This window comes from Tursiops truncatus, chromosome 2 (genome assembly GCF_011762595.2).
Source record: "Tursiops truncatus isolate mTurTru1 chromosome 2, mTurTru1.mat.Y, whole genome shotgun sequence".
In the NCBI taxonomy this organism is placed as follows: domain Eukaryota; kingdom Metazoa; phylum Chordata; class Mammalia; order Artiodactyla; family Delphinidae; genus Tursiops; species Tursiops truncatus.
Window position 1 is genome coordinate 124822502 of NC_047035.1, and position 13762 is coordinate 124836263.

At 50.2% G+C, this 13762-nt stretch overlaps 1 protein-coding gene across 2 annotated transcripts in view; it reads right to left on the minus strand.

Moving 5' to 3' along the window:
* Window positions 1-12054, minus strand: part of ALDH1A3 (aldehyde dehydrogenase 1 family member A3) — a 36585-nt gene extending 24531 nt beyond the window's left edge. The window contains exons 1-3 of one of the 2 annotated variants that reach the window (XM_019945941.3): window positions 11315-12026; window positions 5651-5755; window positions 3369-3509 (exon numbers count right to left, since the gene is read on the minus strand). In XM_019945941.3, the coding sequence (XP_019801500.1) occupies window positions 3369-3509; window positions 5651-5755; window positions 11315-11413 (345 nt within the window). In that variant the 5' untranslated portion in view covers window positions 11414-12026. Of the gene's footprint in view, window positions 1-3368; window positions 3510-5650; window positions 5756-11314 lie in introns of both variants that reach the window. The other variant, XM_073801335.1, reaches the window with a different exon arrangement.
* Between the last annotated feature and the right edge of the window lie 1708 nt (window positions 12055-13762).

Here is a 13762-nt window from a genome sequence, read left to right on the forward strand (position 1 = left end):
ACTATTGTTGTCATTTTCCCTTTTAGGGCCAGACAGGTGCTCCACAATCCTCAGCTGGGGACAGCAAGGAGACAGGGCTGTGTGTTGCTAGAGATGACAGGGCTGGTCTGGGTCTCCGGTGTGTCTCACCCCTGGCAGATGCTGCTCAGGGACCGAGTCAGGACAGTGTGACAGCCAGTACACTGTACCTTTGGCTCCTAGTGATTTACATGCTAAGCTGGAACTTGCATTTTCCCAGGGGAAACCCAACAATTGCAAATAATGCCAAAATTCTCCAGGGCCCAGCTGTTCCATACAGCATCCACATGTCTGTCAGTGGAACGGGGAGTTTACTCTTGGCCCTTTTCTGGGATGGGAGAGAAAGGCAGGAGACTGGGACAGAGCTTTGTGGGGACGTGCGAGGCCTGGAGCTACTGCCCACATCCAGCCCTGGCTTACCCTCTCTGGCTGGATAAACTAGGACAGATTACCTAAACTCTCTGGGCCTCAGCATTCTCCAAATAGGATAATAAATACTACAGGTCAAGCGCCCACAATAAGCCTGGTACCTGATGAGCATTCAACAAGCATTGACTGTTTTTTATTATTAACTTAGTCACGTTTGTTTACTGGAATGACAACAGGAATTTGCCAGGTTGGTGTTATGGAATTTGTCCAAGCAAAACTGGGTCACAACAGGTTTAGAAAGGAAGTTCTTTAAAAAAATAAAAATCAAAAAAGATTCGCAGGTGAGTACACAGGCCTGAATCTGAGAGATCAAGTATTAGCTACTCATTGGGACTTCTACACAATTATTGTGTCTGGACCATGTGGGAACCACAGCTGCTTCTAAGTTTATTTCTTTTAACATTTTAGGAGAAAAATATGCCTTTTGAAAAATTAACACATGGTAACCCTCAGATACTAAAGAATGAAGGAAAAGTGCTGTGGGACATGCCTCAGATGCCCCAGTGCCAAGGCTTAAATGAGGGGCTCAGAAGTGGGGCTCTGCTTGAGAAGACAGCAAACAGGGACAGCCCCTATTTCGAGGCTCCCAAGATGAGCGCCCGAAGTGCCAGAGTCTGGGTGCAGGTGCTTTAGTGAGGGGAGAGAGCTGAGGCTGCTGGATCTGCCACATGGTCTCCAAACACTGAACACAAAATAACTGCCCAGCTCTGTCAAAGCCACCAAACTGGCAAGAGAACATGATGGAAAGCGGCACTTTGTGCGGGAGAATGCAGGAAAACCCCATCAAGGGCGTGCTTTCCCGTGATGTGGTCTGGGTTTTAAAAACTGTATTTGCCAGTCATTCTCTTGTCCCTTTCACAATGTGGCGAAGAACTGGATCTTATTTCTTGTGGGCAGCGAGGTCAGATGGCAGAGGGGACTTGCTCTATGTGCTTTAACACCAGTCTTGCCAGGACAGCCAGGAGGGCTGAAGGTAAAGGTGGCCTTGAAGCCACTGCTCCCCAAGATGATACTGACACTTGAGGACAGGGTGGGGAGGGTGCCCAGGCACATCCTCTCCCGCCTGCTATTAGTCCTCACGGACATTGCAGACTGATGAGCTCATGCTGGGTGAAAACAGAAATGTTTTTGAAGAAGCCAGTTTGGCAGCTTGAGAGTTGAGACTGGCTTTCATTGCAGGAAGAAACCAGAGGCTCTACGGAGAGAGACGCTGACCCTGGGAGGGAGCTCTTCTCATCCGGGTTCAGGCTGGCCAGCTGGGGAGGGCGGAAGGAAGGTGCAGTTCTCTCTGTGTGGATGCACGCTCAGGGCAATGCACCCCAGAGGAGCACCCGAAATGTAGTTTCTCCACCCTCCACCCCAAGACACACACTCAGGGTCAAGAGCAAGTTCAGAGTCCTAGCTGGCACTGACTGACCTCCATGCAGGTGTCCACTTGACTACTCATTCCCAGCATCAGATCAAGAAAGGAAAAAACCATTTTTCCAAATCAGAGACCAAAAAGGAGATTTCCTTTCCTACCAGCTGGGCCTCCAGGTCTGGGGCAAGTTTTACACAGGAGTCTGAGCCATATGAGGGCTGTGTGTGCAGGCTGCAAAGGACCTCAAGGCACAAGGAGGCCCCAAGATTTCCTCTAATCAAGCACCCACCGCAAGACCAAAAGAAGGTCTGAGGATCTCGTTCAATTCTGTACTTACAACTCCTAAATGTCTTCATAGCCCATCTCATGAGAGCAGGCCAACCTCATGCAGTGGGATGAATAAAGATCCCCGTTTTGCAGCTGGGGAACTAAGGTGCTAGAAATTTGCTGGCCAGGAGAACAAGTAGCTGAGGTTAGAACCTGGGTCTTCAGATAGCATTTTTTTATATATATATATATATATATATATATATATATATATATATATATATATTTTTTTTTTTTTTTTTTGTGGTACGTGGGCCTCTCACTGTTGTGGCCTCTCCCGTTGCAGAGCACACGCTCCGGATGCACAGGCTCAGCGGCCATGGCTCACGGGCCTAGCCGCTTCGCGGCATGTGGGATCTTCCCCAACCGGTGCACGAACCCGTGTCCCCTGCATCAGCAGGCGGACTTTCAACCACTGCGCCACCAGGGAAGCCTGAGATAGCATTACTAATAATAGCTATCATCTATTTAGTGCTTACTGCATGACAGGGACTGCTAAGGATTTTAAATGGATCGTTCTCACAAGACTCAGATATCATTATTTGTGATATTGTCCATGAAGAAACATATGCTCAGGGAGGTTAAGCAACTTGTCCAAAGTCACACAGCTAGTAAGTGGCAGAGCTGGGGTTTGAACCTAGGTCTTTCATACTCTGAGGTTTCCTATAGCTAGGTTATCCTGCCCTCACCATCACTCCACACACACTCACCACTGCCCATTTCAGGGGTGAAATAGGGGTGATTTTTAAGCTATATGGGGACACTTTTTCTATGTCAAGTGGTAGCATTTATTTTAATAAGTATTAGAAAAAATACACCACCACATTAAACCTGTAATTTCATGGATACTGTCACTTAGGATGAGGTTAAATTTCACTTTAAAAGGGAGTTCATGTAAGAAAACAAGTTAAGTTCATAACTGTGCAGGTGGGTCCAGGATACAGCCCAGCCCAGCCTAGCTGTCTGTGAACATCTCAAGTCTGGGAACCACTAATGGAGCTGAACTTCCTCCAGGCCAAGAAGATGAGCTGCAAGGGACAAAAGTCCGACTTCAAAACAAAAAGTATGCGTCCAATAGCATAGATGCCTGCCTATGGCCGGAAAGCCACACCTCAAAGGACCAAAACACCGCCACACAAAACAACACCCTAGGTCCTTTCTCCCACACTCTGAGGGGGGTGGGCCCTCGGGGAGGCTGGCTGGCCCCACGCCTCCCCTGTGTGCATGTACTCACGGCCAGGACGGCGCGGTCCCTCTCCATGAGATCCGCCAGTTGGTGCAGCAGCCGGCCGCGGCTTAGGGCATCCAGCCGGCGCCACGGCGAGCCTCTCTGGAAGGCGGCTTGTGCAGCCTCCACGGCCTTGTCTACGTCGAGCTGCACGGCCGAAACAATAGAGAGAGTGTGTCACCTTTTGCTGAGGGCTCAGCTGTCAGAGAACAGCAGAGTCTCCGCCCGCTGCAGAGGAAGGAGGGGCGGCAGGCAGCTCAGAGCAAAAGCTAGGTTTCCAATCACTTTAATGGCTGGGGGCTTTCAAGTGTTTTTTTTCTTCTTTATATCTTAAGTCTTTCAAGTTTTCTACAATGGCCAAAGATTAACTTTCCTTCTGATTATGCAAAGCATTTAAAATAGTCATAAAACCACTGACCTTAATTATTTTTCTTGGTGACCAAAGTAGGAAAAGATCATCTACTTGCTATCTCAGTGTGGATACAAACACACTCCCACAGCTCACCGATTAGGTGGGAAATGTCTGTCTTGGCATTTTACTCCAGCTGAGGACTGCAGTCCAATAGCAAGAACGGGGGTACGAGTCCTCCTCTGGATCTCAGAACTGACCACACTGAAAAAGTCCCTAGATGGGGAGGATCAGGGACTTTTTCTCCCTTTAGCCTCACTTCACCTACCCTCTGAGGGCAGAACTGTGATGATTTTATAGAAAAAGAACTGGATCATCTATGCACTGATAGAAGAATTACAATCAAAACTTCTCCTTTACTGGGAAAGAATGAGAGCTGTTTAGAGTAATGACACCCATTCTTTTTAAATTTTTATTTATTGTTATTTTTTTGGCCATGCCACGAGGCATGCAGGATCTTAGTTCCCCAACCAGGAATCAGACCCAGGTTCCCTGCAGTGGAAGCGCCTAGTCCTAACCACTGGACAGCCAGGGAATTCCCTGACACCCATTCTTATGTTCAGGAAAATGGGGTTTGAGGCTCTGGTTGCTGATGGGTAGGGGCTCACCCCCCAGGTCCCTCTGAGCCTCTCTTCCTTAGGGAGGTGCAGCCAGCAGTGGACACCTGGCACCAGTCAAGAGGGATACTCCACCAAGATTCTGTGTCTCCAAAGTGGGCTTGGAGGTGAGCAGAAGCTTTGGCAAGGGAGATATTAGGTCTTTGAATTCCTTGTCCCAGGCTCTGGGGTGGAGGCCAGGACCTCTCCAGATGCAGGAACAGGGCAGCCTCTGTCTTCTGGTGCTTGGAACAGTCACTGGGACCATGGGACGAGCCAGAGCCAGGGGCAGGGATCTTACTCTCCTCCCTGATACCTGTATACTGCACCTGGGAGTCCTGCTCTGCATCATGCTCCACCCCTACACCTTCACATCTTCACACGAGCTCCTCAGTGCTAGTATCTTTGTAAACAGAGCTTAGCATGGGGCGCTGCACATGGGAGGGTATGTATAGGTGGAAACACTCTGCATTGCATACCTATCACAAAACCATCACTAGTAGGATCAAATTCAAGCCTATTTTACACATGTGTCATTCATCCTGTTCACATTCAACATTACCTACACACTTAAGAACATCAGATGAGTACTCTAGTGGTTGAGGAGAGGGTTACGTTTCCCTTCGCTCCTTACAAAAGCAGTACCTTCAACCTTTCCCCCAATGATACATATTCAAAAGATACTTTATGGTTTGAAATGTATCAAGGACACCTCCAGAAGTCCCTTAGCTTTATATATAATAATATATATCATATATAGTGTATACATATAATATAGCTTATAAAATATACCCTGCACTATCAAATACGGTTATAGACTATAGCTTTACAAGATAATTTAAGTTTCTGGTAGAAAAGAAATCTGGCAGTTGCATGACATTATTACTTCTGCATGACTTAGCAAGTCGTTCTTCCTTCAAGTCTTTTTTTTTTTTTTAAAGTGTCTCCTGCCAGAATGCTGCATTTGGTGAAACACAACAGCCGGAAATGCTTTCTGGAAAGATTATTTAATGCCACCAGTATCAAACAGTTGATAAAAACCTTTCCTTAAGCCACGTGAAAAGGATAGCTGAGGTCATCCTCGTAGATGGAGAAACATTTATCAAAGGAGAGTGACTCTGCAGCACATCGTCCCTAATTGATCCCATTCTGGGCCAAGTGTCTGAGAAGCAGCTCGCTTAGGTCCAATCTCAGTGTGGGCCAGTTCTGCCTTATAACTCAGCTGAAGCGTTTCCTTTTCCTCTAGTGATCTGTAATTGAATTACTGGAGGGGGGGCACCCACCTTATCTCCTTCTTCCACTTCACATATTTTCTCTAGAGTTGAAGGGTTATATGTGGCAAACTTTTTTCCACTCTTGGATTCGTTCCATTCATTGTTGATGAATATCTAACCAGGAAAGGAAGTTGTAATGCATTAGGCTTAAATCAAAATCATATAATTCCAACATACTGAGGACCTTAGGTAACGTCTTTTCCTTCTGTCCCTCCAACCTACCTGTCTGCCTTTTTTATAGGTAGGACCTGGAAGGGGGATGGAGCCACATGCCCAACCGGGAGCACACTCAGAATTAGAATCCAAGTCTCCTGACTTTTAATACATTTTCAGAGAACTACATTTTGTCACAATAAAACTAATTTAGAATTTTTTTCTAAAATATTCTCTCGGCTTCCCTGGTGGCGCAGTGGTTGAGAGTCCGCCTGCCGATGCGGGAGACACGGGTTCATGCCCCGGTCCGGGAAGATCCCACGTGCTGCGGAGTGGCTGAGCCTGTGAGCCATGGCCGCTGGGCCTGCGCGTCCGGAGCCTGTGCTCCGCAGCGGGAGAGGCCAAAACGGTGAGAGGCCCGCGTACCGCAAAAAAAAAAAAAAAAAAAAAAAAAAAAAAGTAAAATATTCTCTCTCTTTTTTTTTTTTCCGGTACGCGGGCCTCTCACTGTTGTGGCCTCTCCCGTTGCGGAGCACAGGCTCCGGATGTGCCGGCTGAGCGGCCATGGCTCACGGGGCCCAGCTGCTCCGCGGCATGTGGGATCTTCCCGAACCGGGGCACGAATCCGTGTCCCCTGCATCGTTAGGCGGACTCTCAACCACTGTGCCACCAGGGAAGCTCTCTCTCTCTTTTTTTAAACAATAAGATGGATTCACAGGGAAATAGCAGGGTTAGTTACATAAAGGGTATAAGTTGAATTTTACACACTCAGCAAGTTCAGGGGAAGATTAAACATGCATATATATATATGTGTGTGTGTGTGTGTGTGTGTGTGTATATATATATATATATATATATATATACACACACACACATATATATATGGTGCCAAGAAATCCACCTGTCCCTGAAGAGTATGTCAGCAGTGAGCACTACCTTCTCCCTCTTTCCTGCTGTAAGCCCCAGCCAGATCACCAAGGAACTGGCATTATACAAGGATCTTACTATAACCCTTTAGCCCTCATTAATGCACATCAGCTCCCCTCCCCCATTCCCTTTAAAATGTCTATTTTCATGTTGGGCTTAATAAAAGCCAGTATTGGAATACAAAGATAAATATCTGTGTTAGGAAATGTTCTGGTTATATTAACATATGTAGCAAATAACGGCTTATATCCAGAACCAAAGAATTAACTCACAAAAATCACTTAGTTCAGAGACTCAGTTATCTAGAACACAGCCGAGAATAGAGACATTAAAAAGAAAAAGACATCATGAGCAAACTAAAAAGAATTCACAAGTCCATGCACTGAAATGTGTGTACTATTTACTCTTAGTTTAGCCTAAGTTCTAACTGCCTTAAAAAAGCATTAAAAGAGCCGGCTTTTGGGAAAGAACTAGGAACAGAGGTAACAGATAATACATAAAACATGTTCTGACAGAATGGAGGTCCTGGCTACCCAGTGAGAGGACAGGCAATCTCCTGCTGTACCAGCTTGGGACACCTTTGTCATCAGAGCCCATCGTGGCATCAGAGAGACCCCAGTCGCAAACATGACTGATATGCTTTAGAAGCATTTCCATCAAGTAAAATGCCATCAATAATTTCTAAGTACAGAATTAGCTCATCAGATTCCATCTCTATATCTATATGCATATGTTTATATGCACATCTCTATACGCATTTATTCTATCTCTATACCTATATGCATATCTTTGAGTCATTTAAAGGGAGAATTGCATCACTACAAGGATTAATTTCAATGACTGTGAATTTCATTCATTCGGAATACTTGACTCCCCAGTGAGGATGGATTAGAGGGGAGCCAACTCATCCAGTGTGCAACCTGACTATGTTCTCTGTCCTGGGCTGTCCTGTAAAAAATCCTAAGCTCACAGGGAAGGAAGCCCGCTCTGGGAAGCCACTGGTGCACTGTTTTGATAACTCTCCCTGGAAAGCAGGGAAATTTGACTGCAGTGGGGACAATGCACAGAAGGCCAGCTCTGGCTGGGCAGGTGGGCAGAGGGCCCCTGCCTCCCTGTGTGGGGTCCAGAGCTGAGAGTGACCCTCGACCATGGGATGTGCCCATCTGACTTCTGGAAGCTCAGCGCCTTCAACGTGAGGCCAGGCCCCCAGGGAAGCGCGCGGAAAAGGCCAGGCTACAATTACAGGTTTATTCTTCCAGCTGAAACCAAATCCAAGAGTTCACTTTTGCCATCCAGCAAGCAATCACTCGGTAACAGTGAGAAATTAATAAGTAGAGAAGAGGAGTTAAGTTAGCGTGGGGAGGAAAGTGCAGCCAGGAAGAGAGGCCCATTTGTCGGAAGATGAAATTTCGTGGGTTAGATAATAGAGACTGTCAGTGAAAACTGCTGATTCTAGGACCTTCCTGGTATCAATTCCAAGGAGGAGGGAAAATGAGAAGGTGGTAGAAGAGAATATAAATAAGGGGATAAAAACAGATTGCAATGATCAGATGTCTGTTATACTTCATCTCCAAGCATGCTCCTCCAAAAAAAAAAAAAAAATTACTTGGTCGTTCATGACATTGATCCATAGTCCTTTCTAACCAGCAACTTAAAAAAAATTCAGACGGCTCAACTCTACTCATATTTTCCCATCACAATGTTTCTAATTTAGCAAAAATTTTTTCTTTATACTACATTAGTAAGTAATTTTGTAAGTGGTTTCTACTGTTGCTTTTTCTCTCCAATAAAAGAAAACAAAAACACAAATGAGGAAGGGGTAAGTGTGGCCTACCAATTATGCTGGCTGTATTGTTTTGAACCCCAAAACAGAAAAATGGGTCTAGAAAAAAACTGTTCCCCTTGACTTGTGAATTGGTATGAAACAAAACTTATAGAGGAATAAAATTATGTTACATTGAGTGGATGGGACTCACATTTTGAAGGAATGGAATGGTATACCATCCAGACTGAGCTGGAAAACCACAGCTATTGTCAAGATACGGATGCCCCAGAAGAGGCGAAGGTGGTGGTCACACAAGTGAGTTCTGCTGACGCCACTTACAGAAGCTTCCATTGGACCTCAGCTATACTCAAAAGGAGCATATTTTCAGAAAAGGAAATCTGAGTGAATTTTATTTTTCATTAAAGAGATCATAAAAACCAGTGTTTTAATGAGCCAGAAAATCTTAAAAAAGAATTTCTGCTACTGGAAGGAAAAGAAGGGGCCCTATGAAGTGAAAGGGGCTGCTACCCTCTGAGACCTATGTGGGGGTTTTGGGGGGGACCCCCCCTCACCAAAATCACAGAGCAGAGCCCAGTGTTAAAACATGAGAACAAAGGAATTTCGTCCTTCTGGAGTCTGGACTTACCCTGGGAAATGGTCCCTCAAGGCTGGGGCTCAGACCCACCATTTCCAGCTTGTCCTCCATTAACAAGAAGCACCATGAGTCAGGTATGAAAAATAACAGACTGTTACTGCTCACACACTCCACAGCCAGGGGGCCTCGGGGGCCTCGGGGGGCCTCGATACTGTAGTTCTGTTTCTCCCGCTTCTTTCCTCAGCCCTGTGGGCTGCCTCTGCAGCCAGGGGCTCCCTAAGCATTGCTTGCCTGGGCTCCCCACCCTCAGTCACAACCACACAGGCTGCCCCAACCCCACAACTGCTAGGAGGAGGCCTCTGTGGAGATGGGCCTGGAGCAAGGACAGAGAGACAGAGGCCTTGCCCTCCAGATGAAAGGAAGGTACAGCAGCCTACTGTCAGGCTGCCGCAGTCATCATTGCCTAGGAGCCACTAAGGATCCTGGCTCTCCAGCCCCCTCCATATCATGCCCTTCCCTCAGCCTTAGTCACAACCCGTTCTGTTCCACTAAGAAGAGGGGGCAGCCAGCAGGACAACAAACACCGGTCACTCTGTGAATGTGCTAAAATCCACCTCTCTACTTAAAGGCTGCATTTACACTTGTGAAGGGGCAGAAAGAACTGCAGACAGAGAGGTAACTTTCCATATGTGGCTCCATTGCTCTGATAGCACTAAAAAAATGTAAAAAGGAATAGGAAAATAATATATGTATTTTCTGGTTTCTATACTGTTTTTTAAAATCCAATAAAACAAAAATAAAACAAAACGCTACTACCACCAACAACAGGTGACCACCACGAGTGATAGGGGCTAAAAAAATTTAGGTACTATTTTCACTGTTCCCAGAATATGAGTTGGAATTTGCACTTTGAAGCTGATACTACTTAGGAAATTACATTAAAAATAATCTCCATCGAAGTGTCTCTGTTGGTTACAGAGCCCTCTGGAAACAGTTAATTTTAATGTCATGTGATCAGAGGTCCAGTCGACAATAAGCGCCAAGAGACCAAAATCTGAAGGCCACACATAGTGGCCCACAACTTTCTCTGCTTGATTAAAACTATTTGAGAGACATAATTGCTACTTGTGAAAGTAAAATTGATGGAGGAATTTTCTAAGTGCTATGTCAGCTGGAGTTGGGGGCAATGGATAAGATGCAAAAATAAAAGGAGACAAACTTGGGCAAAATGAAGCCAACTGTGGCTCTTGGCCTGCACCCCTGAAGTGCCCCCAGAGCCAGCCCAACGGCCTCCAAACAGCCTCGGGGTGTCTTCCCACCGGAGGGGACACGCTCCCTGCTGGCAACAGAGCTCCCAGCCCTGCTCAGCCCGGGCTCCAGGCCTCGCCATCTTCCTTTCTGCCCTAGGCAGGTGTTCTCACCGCCTTGCCGGTGCTCCAGCCTCCTAGCCCACAGTGCAAAAAGGACAGCGAGCCTCGGGACTCCGCGGCGCAATGGGGCCCTGCCACCCGCGGTTTCCCAGGCCCAGATCTGAGACCATGATCTGCCAAGACCAAGGTCTCTGGGCTCCGGGACAGTCTCATCAGTGAGCACCTTCCTTCTAGCCCTCGTTCTACTGGTAAGCTGGTAAGAGCTAAGCACAGGAGGTGCCCAACTTCTCTCCGCTTGTTCCCGCTGACGTTTCCGGACACTTCCCGAGGCAGCCTGACCTCTCAGGTCGGCTCTTGGTGTTTGCAGGGACCCTCTGACCTTCTCGAAGCTCGACCCCTTCAGCCCCGGAAACTACGCCGCAGGGTCTGCGGGAAGACCACCGCGCCCAAGTCACGGCGCACCACCGCTCGCCTTCAAAGCGGGCCCTGCAGGGGCACGTCGGGGCCGCACCGGGCTTCAGCCTGGCACTGCGCGGCCGCTGCAGAGCCTCCCTCGCCCGGTTTTCGCGCCCGAGAGCCCGTCTGGGGGTGCGAATCTTGGAGTCCCTTTTGGGGTGCGCGGTGGACTCCCGCCCGGCATGCCCAGTGCTGAACGCTGCTTCGGGAGGGCTCGGCTGAGCGGAGAGGCTCGAGTCACAGGAGCGCCGGGCGAATTCAGCTGAGGGCGCGCCGCCCCAGCTTCCCGCACTCTCGGAGCGGAGCAGCGGGGCTCCTGGCCTGCTGACCCCTGGTCCCCGCCACCGTGGCCGGGCAGCCCAGCGCAGAGCCAGGCGGCCGTCGGGTGGGACGCGAGCCCGTCTCACCTTGGTGAACTTGACCTCCAGGTTGCGCACGGGGCGCGGCAGGGTGGGAGACTTCCTGTCCGGCTGCCCGTTCTCCACGGCCCCGTTGGTGGTGGCCATGGCTCCTCCACGCTCCCGGGTCCGAAGCGCCCGAGTCTTCGGCGCCTGCTCCGGTCTGGGCGGTGCGCAGCCTACTCGCGGGGTGACAGCTCCGCGCCGCTTTATGGAGCGCCCCACGCCTCCCGCCCGAGGGGGCTGTCTAATTGGCTGCAGGACTAGGGGAAGGGAGGGCTGGCGGGAGGGGAGGGGGCCGGCCCGCCTCACCCCACCCCGCCCGCCGCCCCTGCGGGAGCCCGGCCACCCCCCGCCCGGCCACCGCGCCGCGCGCTCCCCGCCCGGGAGGCTGCCCTTGGAGGAGCTCCCGAAACGCCGCCGGGCCCCGGAAGTCCCAGGACTCGGGCAGCGGGCCGGGGCAGGAATCGGGGGCGCGGGGCTGCTGCGCTGGCTGGCAAGTCCGCCCGCGGCACCTGCCGCCCCCGGCCCGCTGACGCTCCGTGCACTCGCCCAACTTCGGTCCGCGCCCCGCGCTCCGGGAAGGCGCGCCCTCCCGCCCGCCCGCTGAGGGCCTTGCGCCGCGTCCGGGGTCGGGGACCCCGCGGGGAGGCCCCGCGTCGCTGCCCACGTGCCTCGGCCTAGAGTCCAGACGCCGGGGCCGGGCTTGCAGGACCGACGTCCGCCGCGCCCCATTCGGCCCGTGCCGGGACTGCGGGCAAGCGGGCGCGGAATCTCCCCCGGCCCTGGGCGTCACACGCCGAGGGGCAGAAGGCTAAGGAAAAGCCTTTGGCCCTTCCTTCCCCGTGCTGTGGCGTCCCAGCGCGGCCAGGCCCCTGACCTTCACAGGCTCACAGCGGGGCTCCAGCCCGAGGCCCTGGGATGCAATTGTTCTGATTTTTTTTTTTAAGGCATACATTATACCTTATTTTTTTAAAAAATAATAAACAAAAGAGAAAGCACGTGAGATCTTTGCAGCTTTAAGTGTTGAAGCGCTTATCGCGTAGGTTGCTCAACTTGCCAAGGAAGCACGTCCAGCTCCTCTCAAACGTTCCACCAAAGCCAGGGACTTGCTCCAGGTCCTATCTGAGACATGGAAGCGGCTTCTCATGTATGTTATCCCTCAGGTTTCTGGAACGATGATGTGGGGCATCAACTGGAGGACAAAAGCAGTGGTTTAATCCCCAGAACCCTCAACCCCTCAGTCCATTTCCTTCTGTGAGTAATCTCAAGTGCCAAGCAATGCGGACACTCCTTACTGTCCTGAGGCTCCTTCTGTTTGTTTTGGGGCTCTCAGTGTCCATCTCTATCCTCTCTCTCCTTCCTCACTGCAATGCTGCTCAGTGTCCTGGATAGTGGAATAAGCTTTTAAACTTTTGCAAACCTGTCATCAGACCACCTGCCTTCTGGGAATATAAGGGTCCTATGCTGTTGTGGCTTAGAATGCACAGGTGAAGCAGGGAAAGGGGATAATGGGTCCCCCGGGGCTGACCGACATCAGTGAGTCTGTTCTTGATGCCAGGTTTACTGACACTGATGAGTCCCAGAACAATGCTGTCTCTTTCCTTAGCTGCTCCTGCAAGTCCCTGGGCTCCCTGTCTTGCCTGGCTGGCCCTGTGGCCCCCACTCAGGCCTCTTGGAAACATGTGGGCAGATGTCTCATGCCAGGGCCTCTACCTGGATGTTGAGCCCCAGCGTCTGGGTGCATGGGCCCAGCAGGGCCTGCAGGGTCTGGAGGCAGACCCTCCTGACCAGCAGCAGTTGGCCTTGGGGGCCAACAACCTCACCTGTGGCTCCTCCTGTTGACATCCACCCACATGATCTTGGGAACCTGGGATCAGAGTGGGGTACTCAGCCATAGGAGGCGGCTCCCAGAGAGCAGGTTAGGAGGATGGGCCTGGCTCGAGATTTGTTCAGACCAGCAGGCTACCTCTGCTCCCGTCTTGCCACTCAGTAGGAGGGATGAAAGCAAGATGCTCTTCTCCCCATTTTACGGGTAAGTAAACAGAGGCATGCAGATACTTGTACCAGACATCACCTGCAGTGGAGGAACCAAGGCCAGACTGTGTGGGTGGATGGTGCAGGGTGTGGAGGAGGGATTTCTCTTACCTTCCTCTGCACCCTTCTTTCACCAAGGGCAGCACCTGTCTATTGTGGCCCCATGTCACTGGGGCAGCAGAGAGCACAGCAAACGTATAGGTGCAAAATGATAGCAGCATCCCTCCAGGTGTGCCTTGTATAAAAATCAAACCCTTAGGTACCAGCCTCAGAGGTGGTGACTATAGGTGCCAGGAAAGGAGGAAGGACTGTTTTCTCCCATTATTAGCCATTGGATGTCTGGGCGGCAGGGGGATTGTCTGAACATCTAAGGCTTTAGAGGCCCAACCCTTCTGACCACATCCCTGACCTGGATTCCAG